The 22,227-nt window shown below is 38.1% G+C and overlaps 1 protein-coding gene across 1 annotated transcript in view; it reads right to left on the bottom strand.

Moving 5' to 3' along the window:
• Positions 1-22,227, bottom strand: part of STARD9 (StAR related lipid transfer domain containing 9) — a 134,614-nt gene that overhangs the window by 63,251 nt on the left and 49,136 nt on the right. The window contains exons 4-7 of the mRNA XM_038580189.1: positions 11,163-11,279; positions 9,950-9,982; positions 9,799-9,860; positions 7,847-7,959 (exon numbers count right to left, since the gene is read on the bottom strand). Coding sequence (XP_038436117.1) covers positions 7,847-7,959; positions 9,799-9,860; positions 9,950-9,982; positions 11,163-11,279 — 325 coding nt within the window. The remainder of the gene's footprint in view (positions 1-7,846; positions 7,960-9,798; positions 9,861-9,949; positions 9,983-11,162; positions 11,280-22,227) is intronic.

Raw genomic sequence — 22,227 nt, 5'->3', positions numbered from 1 at the left:
TATCTACATTTAATAGGAGGTTAGACACAGTTGAAAAAAATGGCGGACAGAAAGGTCAGAATCATATATCCAAAATAAAGCACAGAAAGACAAAATGTAAAAAACAGAGAAGAGAGGGTAAGAATCAGCATATATAGGAAATAGGCCTAACACATCTGTAAGTGGAGTTACAAAAGCAAAGAGTAAAAGCAATTATGACAACAAATAATGGCTAAAAAATGTCCACAGTTGATCAAGAGGCATTATTTTTTAAAAAGATTTTATTTATTCATGAGAGAGAGAGAGAGAGAGAGAGAGAGAGCCCTGATCCCAAAAGCAGACACTCATCTGCTGAGTTCCTGATAAAGAAGCGTTAAATCAGATTCAAGAAGCCCAGTACATGCGAGTGTGCCATGCATGTGCATGTATACATACAAACACAAACATCTCAAAATCTACCCTAGGTAGATTTTAGGTAATTAATGATAAACTGCTGAAAACCAAAAACAAAGAGAAAAATTCAGAAATTATTGAGAGATTATTTCTCAAAAGAAACAATGGAAGGCAGAAGACAATGGAATACATTTTAAACAGTACAAAAAAAAAAGACAACTTAAAATTCTATACTCCACGAAATCCTCCTCAAGAATAAAGAAATAGAGGCACCAGGGTGGTTCAATGGTTGACCGTCTGCCTTTGGCTCAGGTCGTGATCCTGGGGTGCTGGGATCAAGTCCCGCATCCAGTTCCCCAAAGGGAGCCTGCTTCTCCCTCTGCCTATGTCTCTGCCTCTCTCACTCTCTCTCTCATGAATAAATAAATAAAATCTTGAAAAGGAAGTAAGGGAGGGAGGGAGGGAAAAGCAAAGAAAGAAAAATTTCAACCAACTGAAAATGAGAATTTGTCCGTAGCAGATCCACACTAGAGGAAAAACTAAAGATTATTCCTAAGGCTGAGGGGAAAATCCCAGATAAAATGTAAGGCTGTTATCTTATTACAAAAAAAAAAAAAAATAGAGCCACAAAAATGGCATATAAGAAGGATAAATGGAGTTCAAGTCTTCTAAGGTTCTCTCATTATCTAGGAAGAAGTAAAAGTACCAACTAATACTAAACTTTAATTCAATGATTCATGTAATCATTCAATGATTCATGTAATCTTTAGAGGGACTACTAAAATAATAGTAAGACAACATAAAAATAGTAAGCTATCAGAGGAGAAATACGAATTTTTAAAAATTAACCCAAAAGGGGGCACTTGGGTGGTGCAGTCAGTTAAGCGGTTAAGCACTGGACTCTTGGTTTCAGCTCAGGTCATGATCTCAGGTCTTGAGACTGAGCTCTACATAAGATTCCACACTCAGCGTGGAGTCTGTGTAAGACTCTCTCTGCCCCTCCTTCTCATGCTCTCTCTCAAATAAAATAAATCTTTGAAAAAAATTTTAACCCAAAAGACATTAGAGAAAAAGGAACATAAAACAGACAATGTAAGGAAAAAGCACACGGTAATAGATTTAAACCTAAATAAAACTAGTAATTACATTAAAAATAAACAGACCCACAATACTCAAAAGATCAAAAGTGTGATGCTACATAAAGCAAAAGCCAAATAAATATTTTAGTAAGAAATGCATCTAAAACATGTACAGAAATATTGAAAGCATGAAAAAGATAAAAATGCAAATACTAACCAAAAGACAGGTGTAGCTATAGTATGTCTGACCAAGTCAAGCAGACTTTAGGGCAAAAACATTACTAGAGGGCAGCCCGGGTGGCTCAGCGGTTTAGCGCTGCCTTCAGCCCAGGGCCTGATCCTGGAGACCCAGGATTGAGGCCCAAGTCGGGCTCCCCGCATGGAGCCTGCTTCTCCCTCTGCCTGTGTCTCTCATGAATAAATAAATAAAATCTTAAAAAAAAATTACTAGAGATGAAGAACAATCCTTCACAATGATAAAAGGGTTCATCAGGAAGATTTAATAATTCTAGTTTTATATACAAATAATAAGCCTCAAAATAAAACCAAAAAAAGAGGAAATGTTTCTAATATATATATAAAACAAAAATTGACAGAACTAAAAGGAGAAAAAGACATCTATAGTCATAGCAGGAAATTTTAACTTGTCTTAGTATCTGATAAAACAAGCCCCCCAAAAAAGATTAATAGGGTTATAAAAGATTTAAATGATGAAAGCAGCAAACTTGATAAATAGTATTACATAAATACTATGCTCAACTACTGCATGTTACACACATTATTTTAAATCACAATATTTACTAGAATTAAACATATGCTAGGCCACAAACCAAACTGCTATACATGTTTTTTATTTTTATTTTTTATTTTATTTATTTATTTATTTATTTTGCTATACATGTTTTTTAAATGAAATCATAAAGAGAGCTGTTCTCTGAATACAGGCAATTTTTTAAAGATTTTATTTATTTATTTATTTATTTATTTATTTATTTATTTATTTATTTATTCATTCATGGGGGGCGGGGGGGCAAAGACACAGTCAGAGGAAGAAGCAGGCTCCATGCAGGGAGCCTGATGTGGGACTCGATCCCAGGACTCCAGGATCATGTCCTGAGCTGAAGGCAGGCACTAAACTGCTGAGCCACCCAGGGATCCCCTACAAGGTAATTCTATTAAACTGGACACCTAGAGGGGCACCTGGCCGGCTCAGTCAGCAGAGCTTGCATCTCTTGATCTCAGAGTAGTGAGTTGTAGCCCCACATTGGGTGTGGAGAAAAGAAGGAAGGAAGGAGGGAATGAGGGAGGGTAGAAAGGAAGGAGGAAAGGAAGAAAGGAGGGAAGGAGGGAAGGAAGGAAAAAAGAGAAAAAGACAAAGAAAAAGAGAGAATTAATGAACAAATAAGAAAATCTCCCAAATGTATGAAAATTAAGAAACATTTCTAAATAACTTATAGATCACAAAAGAAATCATAATAGAAATTATACATGTTTTAATCTGAATAATGATAAAGATACTAGACATTAAAACATGGGCAATGCAGCTAAAGCCACAGTTACCCAGAGAAATTTATAGCTGTAAATATACAAGAAGAAAGGTTGAAAAACCACAAGCTAAACATCTACTTACAATAGCTAAACAAAACCTAATTCGACTAAAAAAACCAGGAGGTATAAAATATAAAAATGAATAAATATTAAATAAAAATATAGACAACTAATAAATAAAAAATAAACTTACAATAGAGGGAATCTACAAAGCCAAAAGTTGATTCTTTGAAAAGACAAAATAAATAAATTCTTAAACTGAATAAGAATAAAAGAGAAAAGGTATAGATAACCAATGTTAATAATGATAAAAAAAAAAAAGATTCTAAGTGGGGCTTGAACTCACAACCATGAGACCAAGAGTCACAAGCTCTAATGACAGAGCCAGTCAGGCACTCCACAGAAGTCCTACATTTAAAATGATCTCTTATATATAAAGTGTAAGAGAATATTACACTTCATGAAAATGGATTTTTAAAATTTAGAGGGAACAGATTTTTCTTAGAAAAATACAATCTACTGAGGCGTCTTGGTGGCTCAGTCGGTTAAACATCCAATTTTTTATTTCCACTCAGGTCATGATCTCAAGGTTGTGGGATCAAGCCTCCCATCTGGCTCTGCACTGGGCATGAAGCCTGCTTGGGATTTTCCCTCCTTCTCCCCCCACCCCCATTTCATGTGGGTACCCTCTCTCTCTCTCTCAAGAAAAAAAAAGAAGAGAAAAATACAATCTACCAAAACTGATTCAATAAATAGAGTATCTGAAAGAAAGCAAATCTATAATTTTAAACTTTCTCACAAAAAAGTCTTCCAGATGCAGATGGCTTTGCCAGAAAATTCTACCAAATATTTCAGGAGGAAATAACTTCAATCTTATAAAAAATCTTTCAGAAAATAGAAAGAGAGTATCTCTCAGCTCATTTCAAGAAACAAACACAATGTTTATACCTAAACCTAAGGACGGAGAAGCAGAGGAGTAGGAAGAAGAGGAAGTAGTAGAGGAGGAAGAGAAGGAAAAGGATAAGGAGGATGATTAATTTCACTCTTGAACATAGATGCAATAAGCCCAAATAAAGCATCAGAAACCCAAATCCAGCAACATATAAAAAGGATAATATATCACAACTAAGTCGGGTCTATTCCAGGAATTCAAGATTGCTGTAATATTCAAAAATCAATCATTATATGGATAAAGAAGATGTGGTTTACACACACACACACACGAATATTACTCAGCTATCAAAAAGAATAAAATCTTGCCATTTGCAGCGATGTGGATGAAACTAGAGGGTATCATACTAAGTGAAATAAGTCAGTCAGAGAAAGACAAATACCATGTTATTTCACTCATATGTGTATTTTAAGGGAAAAAAACAGATGAACATAGAGGAAGGGAAGGAAAAATAAGATAAAAACAGGGAGACAAATCATAAGCAATTCTTAACTTTAGGAAACAAGGTGAGGATTGCTAGAGGAGAGGTGGGTGGGGGGATGGGGTAAATGGGTGACAGGCATTAAGGAGGGCACTGGATGCAAAGAGAACAGGCTGTTATATGAAACTGATAAACCACTAAATTCTACCCCTGAAACTAGTAATACACTGTATGTTAACTACATTGAATTTAAATAAAAGAATTTTTTAAGAAGTATTTCCTCATCTTTAGAAAAAAAAAATTTTTTTTAAGTACTTTTTTTTCTTTAGGGAAAAAAACAAAACAAGCAGTTTAATTAAATCAGTTAATTAACTTAATTAATTAAAAATCAGTATAATTAACCACATTAGCAGAATAAAGGACAAAAGTCACATGCTATATAGAAAAGCATTTGTAGGGCAGCCCGGGTGGCTCAGTGGTTTAGTGCCGCCTTCAGCCCAGGGCCTGATCCTGGAGACCTGGGATCAAGTCCCATGTCGGGCTCCCCGCATGGAGCCTGCTTCTCCCTCTGCCTGTGTCTCTGCCTCTCTCTCTCTCCTCTTTGTCTGTGTTTCTCATGAATAAATAAATAAAATCTTTAAAAAAAAAAGCATTTGTAAAAACCAGTAATTTTATTAAAACATTTTTAGCATCCTATTTCCCTTCCCTGCACAATTTAGTCCGAAAGTTATCAAGTGGAACAGAAAATGGCAGGCTACCCATGAGGTTGAGGGGCTACAGTGATGCAGAGCAGGGTGAAGAGCCTGAAAGGAGGGAGAGGGCATCCACATAGGGGTTGCCTAATATGGCTGAGACTAAGCCTGAGTAGGGTGGAAAGGGTATCCACACAAAAGGAAGGCCTGGCAAGAGAGCTGGGTGAGGAGGGTGACCACATGTGTGGTAGCCTGGCCCAGAAAGTCAGAGCCCAAGGGGGCTGAGGAGAGCATCCTAATGGAGGCAGTCCAGGCCTGGTTAGGAGGCTGGCCACATGCAGGGATGGCCTGCCATTGGAAGTCAGAGCCAACTCAAGGTGAGAAGGGGATCCCCACAGAGAGACTGGCCAAGTGACCAAGGGCTTCCATGTCAGAGTGGAGAGGTAGCCCAGCAAAGGGATACAAAAACCAAGAGGGGTACAGAATTTACCTGCATAGTGAGTGGGGAGCTAAAGGATAGGTAGCCCCACCTAGAGTGCTGGAAGTGTGGTGAAGGGCCCAGCAGAGGGTGTCTCAGCATAGCCAGGTAAGGTGGGCAGCCACATGAGAGAGCCGACATCAATGGCAAGGAGGCTGATTACATGTAGGAGAGCAGATCAAAGAAGTATTTCCCATGTTAAGTAAAAGAACTACAGGGGTGCCTGGGTGGCTCAGTCAGGTGGGCATCCTACTCTTGGTTTCCACTCAGGTACAGTTGTAGGATCAAGCTCCATGTTGGGCTCCATGTTCAGAGGGAAGTCTGCTTGAGATTCTCTCTCCCTCTTCCTCTGCCCCTCCTTTCACTTGCATTCTCTCTCTCAAAAAAATAAATCTTTTTTTAAAAATTTTTTAAAAAAGGAATTACAAATACAAAAAGGGAGAAATCAAGAATGAACTATGCTGTGCTGGACTGCAATTAGAGGTACTGGTGTGAGCACCAATTACCTAGCTCTGTCCACTCAAAGGGACAATTGGTAACATCGATAACAACAGGCACACCTAACACCTAGACCTTAGCTTCAGCTTGTAAATACTACTCTCCAGTAAAAATGAACAGGGCTGATAAATAAAAATAAAAATAAATGGCTGATTCCAAGACTGAAGCAAAGAAAGAAGAAGATGGAACACCTGGAACACCTCTATTCCAGAAAATAAGGAGGTGCTCAAAGAATAACCGTGATATGTCAAAATGTTACAGAAGTGGGCTTGAAAGGGATTCCACTGACTAAATCTGGAATAATTTGAGCATGAAAATTAAAAAAAAAAATCACAGTAACAAAAGATAATTCATTGAACAGATAAGCATTAATCTATACTGACATAAATAAATTGAAAATTGGATGAAGATGGAGTATGTATGTACATGATTTCACAGCACTGCCCCACAAATACTTGATTACATAAGGAAAATAGCAACTTTAGAGTGAAGAAAACTGGCAGATATCACCTTGAAAGTCATGAATAATGGGACATATCAAAGTTGTATACCACTTGATGGTTGTCAAGTTCATGAAAGTTAAAGAAAGACCAAAGAAACTGTCCAGGCCAAAGAATACCAGAGAGACACCTTAACTAAATGCAACACATGACTCTCAAATGGGCAATTACTAGGACAACTGGGAAAAGTTAACTTGGCTCTAACACTTAGATGGTATTAACATGCCAAAGTTAAGTTCCTGATTTTGGTGGTTGTGTTATAATTGTACAAGAAAACATTACTGTTTGGAAGAATGGAAGGAAGATACCCTAAGATAATCAGGGGAGATGGGTCATTAGATTGGCAGTTCACTCTCTAATGGTTCAAGAAAAAAGTTCTTTATACTGTACTTGAAATTTATTAAAAAGTTTAATATGCTTCAAAGTTAAAAAACAAAAACTCTCAGAAACCTAGGGGAAAAAAAGAATTCCCTTAATCTGCTATGGCAGTTTCTCAAAGCTGGCCCAAAGACCAGGGCCAGTTCTCAAACTATTATTATCTATGAGATAGATATAGAAATTGAGAATATTAGCAAATTTTATAACAATGTTACAGAGTGACTTTTTTATCTTTTAAATTAAATTAAATTAAATTAAATTTAAATTTGTAAGAAGAATTTGGGCTCGTAATTAAGATATCTTTTTCCTTTTTCTCATAATTCATCTTTATTTTATCAAATATTAGTTTGCCATAGATTGGAAAATTAAAAAAAAAAAAACTTGGTCCTTTTAGGGGCACCTCTAGAGCTCAGTCCGTTAAATGGCTGGATCTTGATTTCAGCTCAGGTCATGATCTCAGGTACTGGGTTGGAGCCCTTGTTGGACTCCACACTCACCGGGGAGTCTGCTTAAGGATTCCCTCTCTCCTACTCCCTCTGCTCCTCCCCTCACTTGCACATATACATGTATACACACTATTTCTCAAATAAATAATCTTTAAAAAAATCCTGAATCTCTTCAAAGAAGCATTTCCTGACCACACTATACAGATGGACTACCTATACTGCCCATTGTTCTTTTCCATCATAAAATCTGTTTTTTTTATTAGTCTTTATCACAACTTACAAATGTTTATTTTCTGCCTTACCATCACAAGACTATAGGTCTGCCTGTGAGGGCAAGACTGTCTTTTCTATTTATTGTTACTTATCCAGCATCTAGTGCAGTAACTGGTACATAGTATGTTTCATTACACATTTGTTGAATGAATCACTGACCATTAGGAAATTCAGTTTGGTCTCAGAACTTCAAGACCACAGTGGCTCACCTTGTACATAGGGCCCCAACTCTGGGTGCTCTCTGACCCGCAGAGAGTAGGACTTTTTTTTATCAGATTGCTTCAGTAGATCCCGCACTCGTTCATTATAGATTTCCAGGAAACTAGAGACATGTAGAACAAGGTATATAAACAGAATGTGGAAAATGGTGGCATCTTTTCAAAATGTAATTCTGAAAAATGGTGACATTTTTAGATTTGAAAAAAAGTTGGGAAAACATGAAACCAAAAATCAGAAGACCCTAATTCTTGATCTAGTTCTACTTCTGACACTCTAAGACCTTGACTTTGCCAAGGTTCCCCCCTTGAGTCTCCTTCTACATGTGCACAATTGTGTTGCCGCCTTAGCTGTCATCACTTCAGTTTTAGGTTTACAATGTCAGTTCTGATTCAACTTTAGCCTTCAAGAGGCTATTTCAGCATGATTTTGGGGTATGCTGCCACCAGCCTATACTGCAGGCTACCAGACCACAGAGTCTACAGGCTTGTTTCTTAAGTGATTTTCAAACATGATCCTTCAGCTTTTATTGTTCTGTGAAGGCCACTGCTTAGCAATGAGGAAAGCTAAATGAGAAATATTCTGGTCCCTACCCCTAATTTAAATAGGATAGTTTTCGGGATCCCTGGGTGGCGCAGCGGTTTGGTGCCTGCCTTTGGCCCAGGGCGCGATCCTGGAGACCCGGGATCGAGTCCCACATCGGGCTCCCGGTGCATGGAGCCTGCTTCTCCCTCTGCCTGTGTCGCTGCCTCTCTCTCTCTCTCTCTCTGTGACTATCATGAATAAATAAATAAAATCTTTAAAAAAAAAATAAATAAATAAATAAATAGGATAGTTTTCATTTTACCTGTTTTATACACTGGGATTCTGTTAAGATATGCCCTTATAGGTACTGCGGGCATTTTATTCCTTTTTAAAATAATAACATAGCTACAATTCTTAATTAAAATCAGCAAAGATTTTGTTAAGTAAGAAAACAAACTTCTCACAAAAAGGTTTTCCTCATCAGAACACAGATGTTTGCCTATGAAGCCAGTGGCCATTCAAAAAAAAAAAAAAAATGCTCCAGCTCAGCTGAACTCTATGCACACTCTTCTTATAAAATGTTTCTCCTTAACCTTCTCAGATTTGGACACAAGGAGCCCAGATGTTTCTCAGAATAGTGGTTCCCAGATTTCACTGATGATAAAAAAATTTATATACATGTGCATGTATACACATACATATAAGCTTGCAAATTTTTACTTTGCAAGCTTAAAAAATGTATATACACTGTTTACTATCATTTAATTTTTTAAAAGGGCACTTATTCTTTTTGGGGTGATGAAAATTCTGGAATTAGATAATAAGGATGACTGGACAACCCTGTAAATACCAAATAAAACAAAACACCAAAACAAAAGAAACTACCAAACTATATAAATTCCGCAAGCATGAATTTTATGGTATGTGAATTACGTCTCATGCTTTTTAAAAGGACATTGAATACCAAAAAAATAGAATACAGAAAATGAAGGTCAGTTGGTAACCTTGCACCAACATTTCCACTATAGATTGATTAAAACCTCATATTGGAGTAACCAGCGCTGTCTTGGAACTAGAGCTTAGGAACTGCTGACCCAAAGAACAACGCAGCCAGAGCTGGAAGAGAAAGTCCAAAAGCTGGTAATAAACCATAAGGAAAGTGAAGAAAAGGAAACCAGACAGCCAGAGAAAGTCGGTTCACAGAAAACACCTGTTTGTTAAGCCTAGAGATAGGAATTAATTTTCCTACAACCCAAAGATCAAAATGTGTTCCTCATCTCCTCATACTGCAAAATATTTCTGCTGTGGCTTTTTCCATTCCTCTGGATGACTCCTGAAGCAAAGAGAGGACAGCTGAACCTGCTAGAATTTGGAGTGGAAATGAAAGTATTTTAGGCCTCAGAGCCTGAAAGGTTCTTACCTTACTTTTATCCTGCAAGAGGAAGGCAGTGGGGCATAGTCCTCCTCCCTGATGAAGAGACCCTGCACAAACCATAGGGTTGGAGTTTTACTGAAGGGAGTGTACAAAGAAGGTCTACTTTGAGAAGATCTAGTCAAAATAGAGTCTATACCTCACATATCCGTGGTGTCAGCCCAACAGAGGTCTGGAGAACAGAAGAAAGGAAAGTATTACTGTTCACTCACAGTGAAGCTCCCCCAACACCCAGGAACCAAGGTTATTGGCAGAGGATGGGCACATGGGCTTCCTGAGCTAGCCTCAGCACTTTAGGCAGTTTTACTGGTGGTATACAGAAGACTCTATTTGCCTGGCTCTCAGGAGACACTCACAGAGGAATGTACCAGCTGAGAGGCAGAATACCATCATAAGAAGGAAGAGGGGGAAAGCTAACAAACCCAGATCTGAGCTTTCATGCAATAACGGTTACATCCTTCTTGGATAAACCTATTTACAACTGTGGTCCCTCCCCAACCTTCTATCCCTATACATACAGAAGAACTAGAACACATGGGTATTTACACATTTAGTAGGAAAAAATTATTTGGATAATTTTGGATTAATAATTTGGATTTTTTCATCTTGGATCCACTGCTAACTTGTACATAGATTAAAGGTTTTATACCCGGTTTAGTGGGTATTTTCTTCTTTTAATTTCAAATATGTAAAATCATACTCAACATGGACATAAGTAAGCAATGAGCTGAGCACAAGGTAGCAGGGAGGAAAAGTGTCCCAGAGAATGTCCCTGCATAGTGTTGTCATCTGCCCCATGAGTTCAACTCACCAAGTACTTCTAAATCCAAAACAAAGAGGTATACTGAAGGACCTCTACTTTCCCAATTTTCCATGACAAAATAAGGCTCTCATAAATCTCACACTTTTTAAAGCTCCATCCCAGCAGCTGGTTCCCTTGCTTCTTCCAATGCTCAGATCTAACACATATAGCCCCATTTCTGCACAGCCCTAAAGCAACACTTCAGATTCAGTCTGGGGTCTGTCCACACCAAAAGTGTCAAAAAGCTTCAAGTGATGAACTTGGAAATGATATGAGAAATTCAGAAAGACTGACAAGGTCTACTTCATCAAAGAGAGTTGTACAATTCTAAGGTTCCTCAGGCTTGAATAAAGAGGATCTAATTATTCAAAGTTCACCTTTCTATTAAAGGGTTGAGAAACCCATTTTTAATACAGAAAAGAGCCCATTAAATCTTATTAAAGTTGACTAACTACTAAATCCACATTCTATCTCTCAGTAGCAAGGACAGTGTGAAATTCAGGCTTGCGATGGCAAGAGAAAGAGATCATATTCCAATACCAATACTCACTGGGGTCCCCAACATGGTATATGTCTTCCCAGAGCCTGTCTGCCCATAGGCAAAAAGGCATATGTTGTAGCCTTTAGCAGCTCCAGATAATACTTCAGTCCCCAAATCCTGGAACACCTGTCACAACAAAAGTAGAAAGCACATCACTGTAATCCTTCCCATACCAGATTGAAGGATCATATTATTTTAAAATTTTCGGGCAGCCCTGGTGGCGCAGCGGTTTAGCACCGCCTGTAGCCCAGGGCGTGATCTGGAGACCCTGGATCGAGTCCCGCATCGCGTCGGGCTCTCTGCATGGAGCCTGCTTCTCCCTCTGCCTGTGTCTCTGCCTCTCTCTCTCTCTCTCTGCATCTCTATGAATAAATAAATAAAATCTTTAAAAAAAATTAAAAAAATAAAATTTTCAATGTCTAGCACTGTGCCCAGCATACAGTAAGCACTTTAAAATATATTTGAATAAATTTTCCCTAGCAATCTTTTTCTGTAACTGAATTGATTCTTGGGAAATTATAAGGAGCTTATAGTCAAGTGTGCTTGAAACACTTAAGAGTATTTTTAGATTAAAAATATATAACCCAAGGCTTGGTTAGAAGAGCATGTGACTCTAGATCTTGGGGTCATGAGTTCAAACCACATATTGGGTGTAGAGATTCCTTAAGTAAAGAAAACTTAAAAAAAAAAAAAAAAAAAAACCTTAAAAAAAAAAAATAACCCAAAGTAGTGATATATGGAATTGATGAATCACTATACTCTATACCTGAAACTAATATAACACTGTATGTCAACTAGCTGGAATTAAAATAAAAATAAAAATCCAGGGGCGCCTAGGTGGATCAGCTAGTTAAGCGTCTGCCTTTGGCTCAGGTCATGATCCTGGGGTCCTGGGATGGAGCCGTACATTGGGGTTCTTGCGCTTCTTGCTCGGCAGGGAAGAGCCCTCTCCCTCTGCCTGCCCCTCCCACTGCTTGTGTGCTCTCTCAATCTGTCATATAACTAAATAAATAATCTTTAAAAAAAAAACAGAGTTTACTTAACACTTTAAAAAATATTTTATTTTATTGAAATTAAATTAAATTAATTTAATTGTTATTGTTAATTAAATTAAATTAACATATTATTAGTTTCAGAAGTAGAGTTCAGTGATTCATCAGTTGCATATTAACACACTGTGCTCATTGCATCAAGTGCCCTCCTTAATGCCAAGCACCCAGTTACCCCATCCCCCTTCCAGTTCCCCTCCAGCAACCCTGTTTCCTGGAGTTAAGAGTCTCTTATTGTGGGATGCCTAGATGGCTCAGCTCTTGAGCGTCTGCCTTCAGTTCAGGGCGTGATCCCGGGATCTAGGATTGAGTCCTGCATTGGGCTCTCTGCAAGGAGCCCTCCCTCTGCCTATCTCTTTCTCTGCCTCTCTCATGAATAAATAAATAAATCTTAAAAAAAAAAAAAGAATCTCTTATGGTTTGTCTCCAAACCTTGAGGTAAGGTTGATACTATGTGGATCTACCGACTTGTCCTCTCTCCAAACTTGTGGTAATAGTATAGAAAAGTAGGACTGGAGGGATCCCTGGGTGGGTCAGAGGTTTGGTGCTGCCTTCACCCCAGGGTGTGATTCTGGAGTCCTGGGATTGGGTCCCACATTGGGCTCCCTGCGTGGAGCCTGCTTCTCCCTCTGCCTGTGTCTCTGCCTTTCTCTCTCTGTGTGTCTCTCATAAATAAATAAAATCTTAAATAAAAAAAAAGAAAGAAAAATAGGGCTGGAGCTTGTTATTTAAAGAGAAAGAATTCATGTAAAATATATAACTTAATGGGGCCTGGAGTTGGGGAAAGTGCTTAAAATGATTTCCTCTATAGTTTAATCATTAAGAACACAGGCTTTGGAACTTTCTAGGTTCAAAGCCTGGCTCTTTGGGCAAGTACCTTTTCTCAGTTTTTTCGTCTATTAAATGGAGGTTTATCTATTTCATCTATTAAATGGGTTTGGGGCAGCAGTGGCTCAGCAGTTAAGCACCGCCTTCAATCCAGGGCCTGATCCTGGAGCCCCAGGGTTGAGTCCCACGTCGGGCTCCCTGCATGGAGCCTGCTTCTCCCTCTGTCATGTCTCTGCCTCTTTCTCTTTCTGTGTCTCGCATGAATAAATGAATAAAATATTAAAAAAAAATAACTCACTGGGTTTTTGAGAGGATTAACTGTTCTAATACATGAAGCCTTTAGAACAATGTCTGGAACAAAGTGAGTACTAATTAAATGAAAGTTTTTCTTGTTATTAAACTTTATTTTTTCCACTTTTCTGAATAAGGACTACTCAGTCATTTTTCTGATACCCTCATCTATTTTAAAAAGAGCTATGTACTTAATTTGGAAAATAGACACTTGAATACAGAGACCATAGTATATACGTCCCAACTTCACATACATACTTTTCGAAAAACTTCTATGTTCTATCCCATTAACAATTTATTCCAAAAAACCTTCAAAACCATTAAAGTAATAAATCATTAAAACTCTTAACATCTTGAAGGGTTTTGCTAGAGCCTAGGGATTATTATTTCCCACTTACTTTTAAATATGAAGATCATGTCATTTAGAGGAAGTTACCTATCCAGCAAAATACAGAATGTTCTTGGCCTTTAACTCTTTTCCACAGAAATCTTTCATATACTACTTTTTTTTTCTGGCTTCCCTTTGTTTTCCATTGTGGCACCTGGGTGGCTAAGTCATTAAGCATCTGCCTTCAGCTCTGGTCACGATCTCAGGGTCCTGCAATCCCGTGCCATATCAGGATCCCTGCTCAGCAGGGAATCTGCTTCTCCTTCTCCCTCTCCCCCTCCAACCCACTTGTGCTCTGTCACAGATAAGTAATAGGAAGGAAGGAAGGAAGGAAGGAAGAAGGATGAAGGAGAGGAGAGGACGGACTGAATGAAGTAAAAGAAGGAGGGAGGGAGGTAGTTAGAAGAAAGAAGAATCCCTCACGCCCTAAGACAAGCACATCATACATCCCCAATCCCTCCCTCCTAAATCAGCCACTCCTCCTAAACCCCTCCGACCTTGCCCCCATCTGATCCATCCCGCCCTCCCTCCCTGCCCTCCGCCCTCCTCCTCCCGTCCTCCTTCCCTCTTCCTTACTCCTTCCCCTTCCTTCCTTCCTTCCTTCCTTCCTTCCTTCCCTTCCTTAAAGGAAAGGACTCATTATATTGCTTTAGTCAGCAGAAAGAAGGAAAAATAAAGGCTGAAATATACATGCATTTCTAGCTCACTTTCTTCAGTCTCCTCCAAAACTGTATTTATTATCTACAATGTAGATACTGTAATTTAATATCACAATATATTATCAGCACTTCCAAATCAGTACTAGTCAACATCCCAAAAGAAAACTGGAAGAACCCAAATGCTACTGCTGTGCACGATATACTTTCACTGTAGTTTTCCACATTTCTACAAATATGGAAGTTTTATATGGTTGCTACTCAGAGTATATAAATCTCCTGTCACTGCTTTTCTTTTTTTTTTTTTAAGATTTTATTTATTTATTCATGAGAGAGACAGAGACACAGGCAGAGGGAGCTGGATGCAGGACTCAATCCCAGATCCCAGGATCAGGCCCTGAGCCGAAGGCAGATGCTCAACTGCTGAGCCACCCAGGTGTCCCTGTGTACTGCTTTTCATTCCTATATTCCTAAAACACTTAAGCATTTTAAACATTTATTATTCATTTTCACAATTATAATTTTATAGATTCATAATTCACACAACTAAGAGTTAACAATGGACTATTTTCTTATACCAAGATGAGATGAATGAAACCCCAAACTCACATTAAGAAATATTAGTAGTGGGGTACCTGGTTGGCTCAGTTGATAGAGCGTGAAGCTCTTGATCTTGGGGTTGTGAATTCAAGCCCCACACTGGGTGTAGAAATTAAAATAAAGTAAAAAAAAAGTCTTAAAAAAAAGGAATATTAGTAGCAAGTAGTGCTACTCATTTATAACTGTAATTCAAAGTCAGTTATTTCTGGTTGTAGGAGAAAACAGAAAAAAAATCACAGATTTCATAATTTCTAAGCCCTCAATTTCCAAAACTCTTTGAATTCAACTCATCTTAGTCAAGTACCCCTTACCCTGAAATAAATTTGCTAAACTGGGTGGGGTCCTTTTTTATTTGATAGAGTTGACACACAATATTACATTACTTTCAAGTGTAAAACACTTAGACAAGTTTATACATTATGCTCACCACAAGTGTCGCTACCATCTGTCATCATACAATGCTATTACAGTATCATTGTATATTGTATATGTATGTATATTCCTTAAGCTGTGCTCTTTATCCTGTGATTTATTCATCCATAACTGGAAGCCTGTATCTCCTACTTCCCTTCACCCATTTTACCCATCCCCAAGCTCTTTCCCCTTTGGCAACCATCATTTAGTTCTCTGTATTTATACATATGATTATGCTTTTTGTTTTTCGCTGTTTTTTTTTTTAGGTTCCACATATGAGTGAAATTATATGGTATTTGTCTTTCTCAGTCAACACATTTCACTTAGCATAGTATTTTCTAGGTCCAACCATTTTATTGCAGGTGGCACAATCTCATCCTTTTAATTGCTGCATAATATTCCATTGCAGAGCCACTGTAGAAAACAGTATGGAGATTTCTCAAAAAATTAGAAATAGAACTACCCTATGATCTATAATTGCACTACTGGGTATCTACCAAAAAAAAAAACCTACAATACTAATTCGAAAGGATATATGCACCACTGTTTATTACAGGATTACTTACAATAGCCAAATTATGGAAGGAGCCCAAGTGTCCATCAATAGATAAATGTTAACTATACTGGAATTAAAATTAAAAACTGAAAAAAAAACCCATAGGGATGCATATATCTTTTTGAATTAGTGTTTTAGTTTTCTTTTTTATGTATATTTTTTTATCGGAGTTCAATTTGCCAAAAAGCACATAAGAAAATGCTCCATATCACTTGCCACCAGGGAAATACAAATCAAACCCACAATGAGATACCACCTCACACCAGTGAGAATATTGAAAATTAACAAGACAGGAAACAACAAATGTTGGAGAGGATGTGGAGAAAGGGGAACCCTTTTGCACTGTTGGTGGGAATATGAACTGGTACAGACACTCTGGAAAATTGTGTGGAGGTTCCTCAAAGAGTTAAAAATAGAACTATCCTATGACCCAGCAATTGCACTACTGGGAATTTACCCCAAAGATACAGATGCAGTGTTTTAGTTTTCTTTGGGTAAATACCCAGTAGTGGAATTCCAGATCATATGGTAGCTCTCTTTTTAATTTTCTGAGGAACCTCCATACTGTTTTCCCACAGTGGCTGTACCAATTTACATTCCAAGAGCACATGAGGGTTACTTTTTCTCCACATTCTCACCAACATTTGTTTCTTATGTTTTTTATTTTATCTATCCTGACAGGTATAAGATAATATCTCACTGTGTTTTTTTTTTTCTCACTGTGGTTTTGATCTGCATTTCCCCAATGATTAGTGATGTTGAGCACCTTTTCATGTGTCTCTTGGCCAACTACATGTCTTCTTTGAGAAAATATCTAATCGGGTCATCTGTCCATTTTTTAATTAAGTTATTTGTTTTTTTCGTGTTGAGTTGTACAAGTTTTTTTTTTAAAGATTAAATTTATTTATTCATGAGAGAGAGAGGCAGAGACATAGGCAGAGGGAGAAGCAGGCTCTCCAAGGGGAACCCGATATGGGACTCAATCCTGGGACTCCAGGATCACACTCTGAGCCAAAGGCAGATGCTCAACCACTGAGCCACCCAGGTGTTGCTAGAAGTTCCTTATATTTTTTGGATATTAACCTCTTACTGGATATATCATTTGTGAATATCTTCTCCCATCCAGCAGGTTGCCTTTTCACTTTGTTGGTTTCCTTTGCTATGCAGAAGCTTTTTATTTTGATGTAGTTCCAATAGTTTCTTTTTGCTTTTGTTTCCCTTACCTGAGGAGACACACCTAGAAAAACGTTGCTACAGCTGGTGTCAGATAAATTACTGCGTTCTCTTCCAGGATTTTTATAGTTTCAGGTCTCACATTTAGGTCTTTAATTCATTTTGAGTTTATTTTTGTGTATGGTATTAGTAAGAGGTCCAGTTTCATTCTCTTATATATAGCTCTCTAGTTTTTTCAACAGCATTTATTGAAGAGAATGTCTTTTCCTCTGTGTATATTCTTGCCTCTTTCATCATAGATTAATAGGCCATGTAAGTGTGGGTTTATTCTGGGCTCTCTATTCTGCTCCATTGATCTATGTGTCTATTTTTTGCCATAACCATACTGTTTTTATTACTACAACTTTGTAGTATATCTTGAAATCTGGCATTGTGATGCCTCTCCTCCAGCTTTGTTTTTCTGAAGATTGTTTTGGCTATTTGGGGTCCTTTATGGATTACATACAAATTTTAGTACTGTTATAGTTTTGTGAAAAATGCGATTGGTATTTGGTAGGGATTGCACTGAATCTATAGATTGCTTTTGGTAGTATGGACATTTTAACAATATTAATTCTTCCATTTGTGAGCATGGAATATCTTTCCATTTGTTTGTGTCACCTTCAACTTTTTTCATCAATGTTTTATAGTTATCAGAGTACAGGTCTTTCACCTCCTCAGTTAGGTTTATTTCTAGGTATTTTATTGTTAGTATAAATGTAAATGGAATTGTTTCCTTAATTTCTCTTTCTGCTCGTGTGTATAGAAATGCTACCAATTTCTGGGTGTGAATTTTATATCCTGAAACTCGACTGAATTCATTTATCAATTCTAGTAGTTCTTTTGTGGAGTCTTTAGGATTTTCTATGTATAGTATCATGTCATCTGCATATAGTGACAGTTTAACTTCTTTATCAATATGGATGATTCTTATTTCCTTTTTTGTGTGAATGCTGCAGTTAGGACTTCTAGCACTGTGTTGAATAAAAGTGGTAAAAGCAGACATCTTTGTGTTGTTCCTGATCTTAGAGGAAATGCTTTCAGCTTTTCACCACTGAGTATGATGCAGTGGTCAGTTTTTCATATGTGGCCTTTATTATATTGAAGTATGTTCCCTCTAAACTCACTTTGTTGAGAGCTTTTATCATGAATGGATACTGAATTTTGTCATTTTTTTTTTTTGCATCTACTGAGAAGGTCATATGAGTTTTATTTTTCAACTTGTTGATGTGGTATATCATGCTGATTTACAAAACACTGAACTATCCTTGCATTCCAGAAATAAATCCCACTTGAGAGTGGTAAATGATTCTTTTAATGTATTGTTAAATGTGGCTTACTAACATTTTTGGGGGATTTTTGCATCAATGTTCATAGGGATATTAGCCTATAGACAATTAAGAGAGAGAATGTATGCATGTGTATGTGTTTGTAGTGTTTTTATCTGGTTTGGTATCAGGGTAATGCCAGCCTCATACAATGTATTTGGTATTTTTCCTTCCTCTTCTATTTTTTGGCAACACTTTAAGAATAGGTATTAACTTCCTTAAAGTTTGATAGAATTCACCTGTGGTCCTAGACTTTTGGTTTTTGGTAGTTTATTATTATTATTATTATTACTGATTCAATTTCATTACTAGTAATCTGTCTGTTCAAATTTTCTATTTTTTCCTGGTTCAACTTTGGAAGATTCTGTTTCTAGGAATTTATCTATTTCTTCTAGGCTGTCCAATTTGTTGGCATATAAGTTTTTATAGTATTTTTTTAAGATTTTAAGTTTTTTATTCATGAGAGACAGAGAGAGAGAGAGAGAGGCAGAGAATCAGGCTCCATGCAGGGAGCCCGATGTGGGACTTGATCCTGGGACTCCAGGATCATGCCCTGGGCTGAAGGCAGGCCCTAAACCACTGAGCCACCCAGGCCTCCCTCATAGTATTCTCTTATAATTCTTTGTATTTCTTTGGTGTCAGTTCTGATTTTATTTATTTGGGCCCTTTCTTCCCTTGATGAGTCTGGCTAATGGTTTTATCAATTTTGTTTATCTTTGTCATTTATTTCTGTTCTGATCTTTATTATTTTCCTTCCTTCTACTCAAGTTAGGTCTTGTTTGTTCTTTTTCTAGATCCTTTAGGTATAAGGTGAGATTGTTTGAATTCTTTCTTGTTTCTAGGCCTGCATCACCATATATTTTCTTCTTAGAAATGCTTTTGTTGCATTCATTGGGTTATTTTTAATTTATTCCAACCAGCACTCAAGTTTTCTCTTCCCATTCTCATCTCTGAGAGTGTCAGATCAAAATCAGTGAGAACTCACATGTTTCAACAGAAAAAGATACAGAAATAGATAAGATGTAACTACACATGTGTGCGTGTGTGTGTATGTGTGTGTACACAAATGTATATGCAAACATATCACCCCTAGCTTTGTCTAACTCTACTGAGAGGACCTGGGAGCAGTAATACCACAATAGCAATGCCCACACCTACAACCCAGATCTCAGCTTCTAAATATTGCTTTCTACTAATAGGAACAATTTGAGCATCATAATAAATGGTAATAAGAAACTAATTCACTGAGTAAAATGGGAAACCATAAGTTAATACACACATAAATAATTTGAAAATTTGACAAGTAATGGGATATTTACATAGTAAGTACCCCTTGACAAAATATTAATTATATAGAGGGAAAAAGAGTAACTTCAGAGTAGAGAAGCCTGGCAGATGCCACCTTAATCAAGTAATTGTCAAAGTGAACTCTGTGATATTCATATCAAAACATATAATCTGAATCTTAACATGAGGAGACACTGGACAACCAAATTAAGGAACACTACAAAATAAATGGCCTGCAATCTTCCAAAGTGTCAAGATCATAAATATAAGGAAAAACTGAGGAACTGTTCCAGACTAAATTATTTTAAACATAAGACAACTAAAGGCAACAAGTGATTCTCAAACACATTTTTTTGTTATTGGAGCATTTCGAAGACAATTAACAAAACATGAATGGGATCCAAAGATGAGATGGTGGTAATGCAACACTTTAATTTCCCAATTCTGAAGGTTGCATTGTCGTTATATTAGAGGATCCTTTTCTATAAGAAAATACACACTCATTATTAGGGGTAATTGGACATTAATATGACAACTTTCAGATGGTTCAGGAAAAAAGTTCTGAATGAACTTCCATCTTCTCTGTAAGTATGTCATTTCAAAAAAAATTATTTAATAAAAAGATGTAAAGGAACTACAGAAACAGCACACTGTATTCTTAGGCCTGGGTTCCTATGGATATCAGCACAGCCACTAACCAGCTGTGTGACCTAGTTTAAGTTACATGCTCTGTTTCATTTTTCCTCATTAATAAAACAGGGATAATGTTTATTGTAAAAATCAAATGAAGTGAACGATAAGAAAAAATATAGGAAACTGTTAATCAAGTGTAAGATATTTCATAATCCTGTTGAAATGAGTTAACAACCTTAAAAATAAAAGAAAACATGTACTATAGGTCCATGAGACATATTATGACACTAACCACCAGGGTTTGAGCAGAAGAAGCTGATGGTACACTCAAGTCCAATTAAATAAAAAGACTATTTACAAAGGTGTGGGGGGTGGGAAGTAGGATAACCACAAGGGACAATGCAGGAACCTGGAACTAGTAACTGGAAACCCATCACCCTTTTCACCAAAAGAAGAAAAAGGGCTCAAAACCTGGAAGGAGTGAATCATGTGGAGACAGCTACCTGAGAGAAGCTGTAACCTTACGTTAAAGGACAAAGCCACAGGAGGGGTCCAAGATGGTGGTGTAGGAAGACCCTTAACTCACCTCATCCCACAGATACACCAAATCTATACCTATAAGTAGAGTACTTTCTCTGGAAGAACTGAGAGCTGACTGAATAGCTGCTGCACAGCAAAGGATAGAGGGACTACACAGAGAATAGCAGGAGAGACACTGCGATGACAGAAATCTCATCCTATTCCATCTCCAACAGGGCAAACTGCAGTAGGAAGGGACATCACTGAGGAGCCCATGTGTGCATATTTCCCTGATCTGGGACAGGGAAAAAAAAAAACCAAAATGGTGGTTAAAAGGGAAACTAGACTATAAGTGAGAGAAACTCATTTACTAACTGGAGACCATCTGCCAAATGTGAGAGAAATGCTGGAACTCTCTGGAGACAGAGGTGTTGGCGAATGCCAATGTTTATGGTACTCTTCCACCTTGACAGTGTACACAGAAGTAGTGTCCAGGTACTCTATCTGGCCTGCTACTTTGGTGTGACCTGGTCCCCTAGCCCCTACCAGCTCCAGCTGTTCTCTTGAGACAGCTCCCTGACCCACCATGCTCATCCCAGCTCCAGTGGTCACACCAAAGCTGCCCTGGCACATGGCATACTGGACATCCCTGGCCTGTGCCTGCTTCAGCTCCACCCATTCCACCAAGGCAGCCCTGTGTGGAGTGCCCCAACCTGTGCCCACCCTATCTCCAGCCATCAAGCCAGGAAGGCCCCTGACTCATTGGTTCACACATGCTTCAGCTCCAGCCACCCAACCAGGTTCCCCCAGGATGAACACTCTGGTCAGTGTCCAACACAGCTCCAGGCATTCTCCAAGGATGGCCCCAGCATAGAGCACCCCAGGATTCCCCAGGCTGCACCCACTTCAATTCCAACTGTCCTCCCAGATACTCTCTGTAGTGCCCCAGTCCATAGCCACTCCAGCTCCAGCTGTCCCACCAGGGTACTCCCTGCATGGAGAATCCTAGCCTGCACCTGCCTCAGATCCAGACAACCTGTCAGGATGTCCCAATGCTGAGTGGCCCAGGACCATCAGCCTGCCCCTGATAAGCTCCACCTAGCCAGCCTAAGCCACCAGGAACATGCATTCCATGTAGGAGACATTCCTACATAGGCCACCCCATCAAGGCCGGGAAAAGTAGATGTTTCACCTAATTTCACAGAAGCAAATAGAGAAAGGAAACAAAACTAAGTAAAATGGAGATTAGCAACCTATCTGATAAAGTTCAAAGTAATGTCATAAAGATGTTCATCAAACTCAGGAGAAAAGAA

The sequence above is a fragment of the Canis lupus genome, chromosome 30 (assembly GCF_011100685.1).
Source record: "Canis lupus familiaris isolate Mischka breed German Shepherd chromosome 30, alternate assembly UU_Cfam_GSD_1.0, whole genome shotgun sequence".
In the NCBI taxonomy this organism is placed as follows: domain Eukaryota; kingdom Metazoa; phylum Chordata; class Mammalia; order Carnivora; family Canidae; genus Canis; species Canis lupus.
Note: the sequence above shows the minus strand (reverse complement) of the source record. Positions and strands in the feature narration are given on the sequence as shown.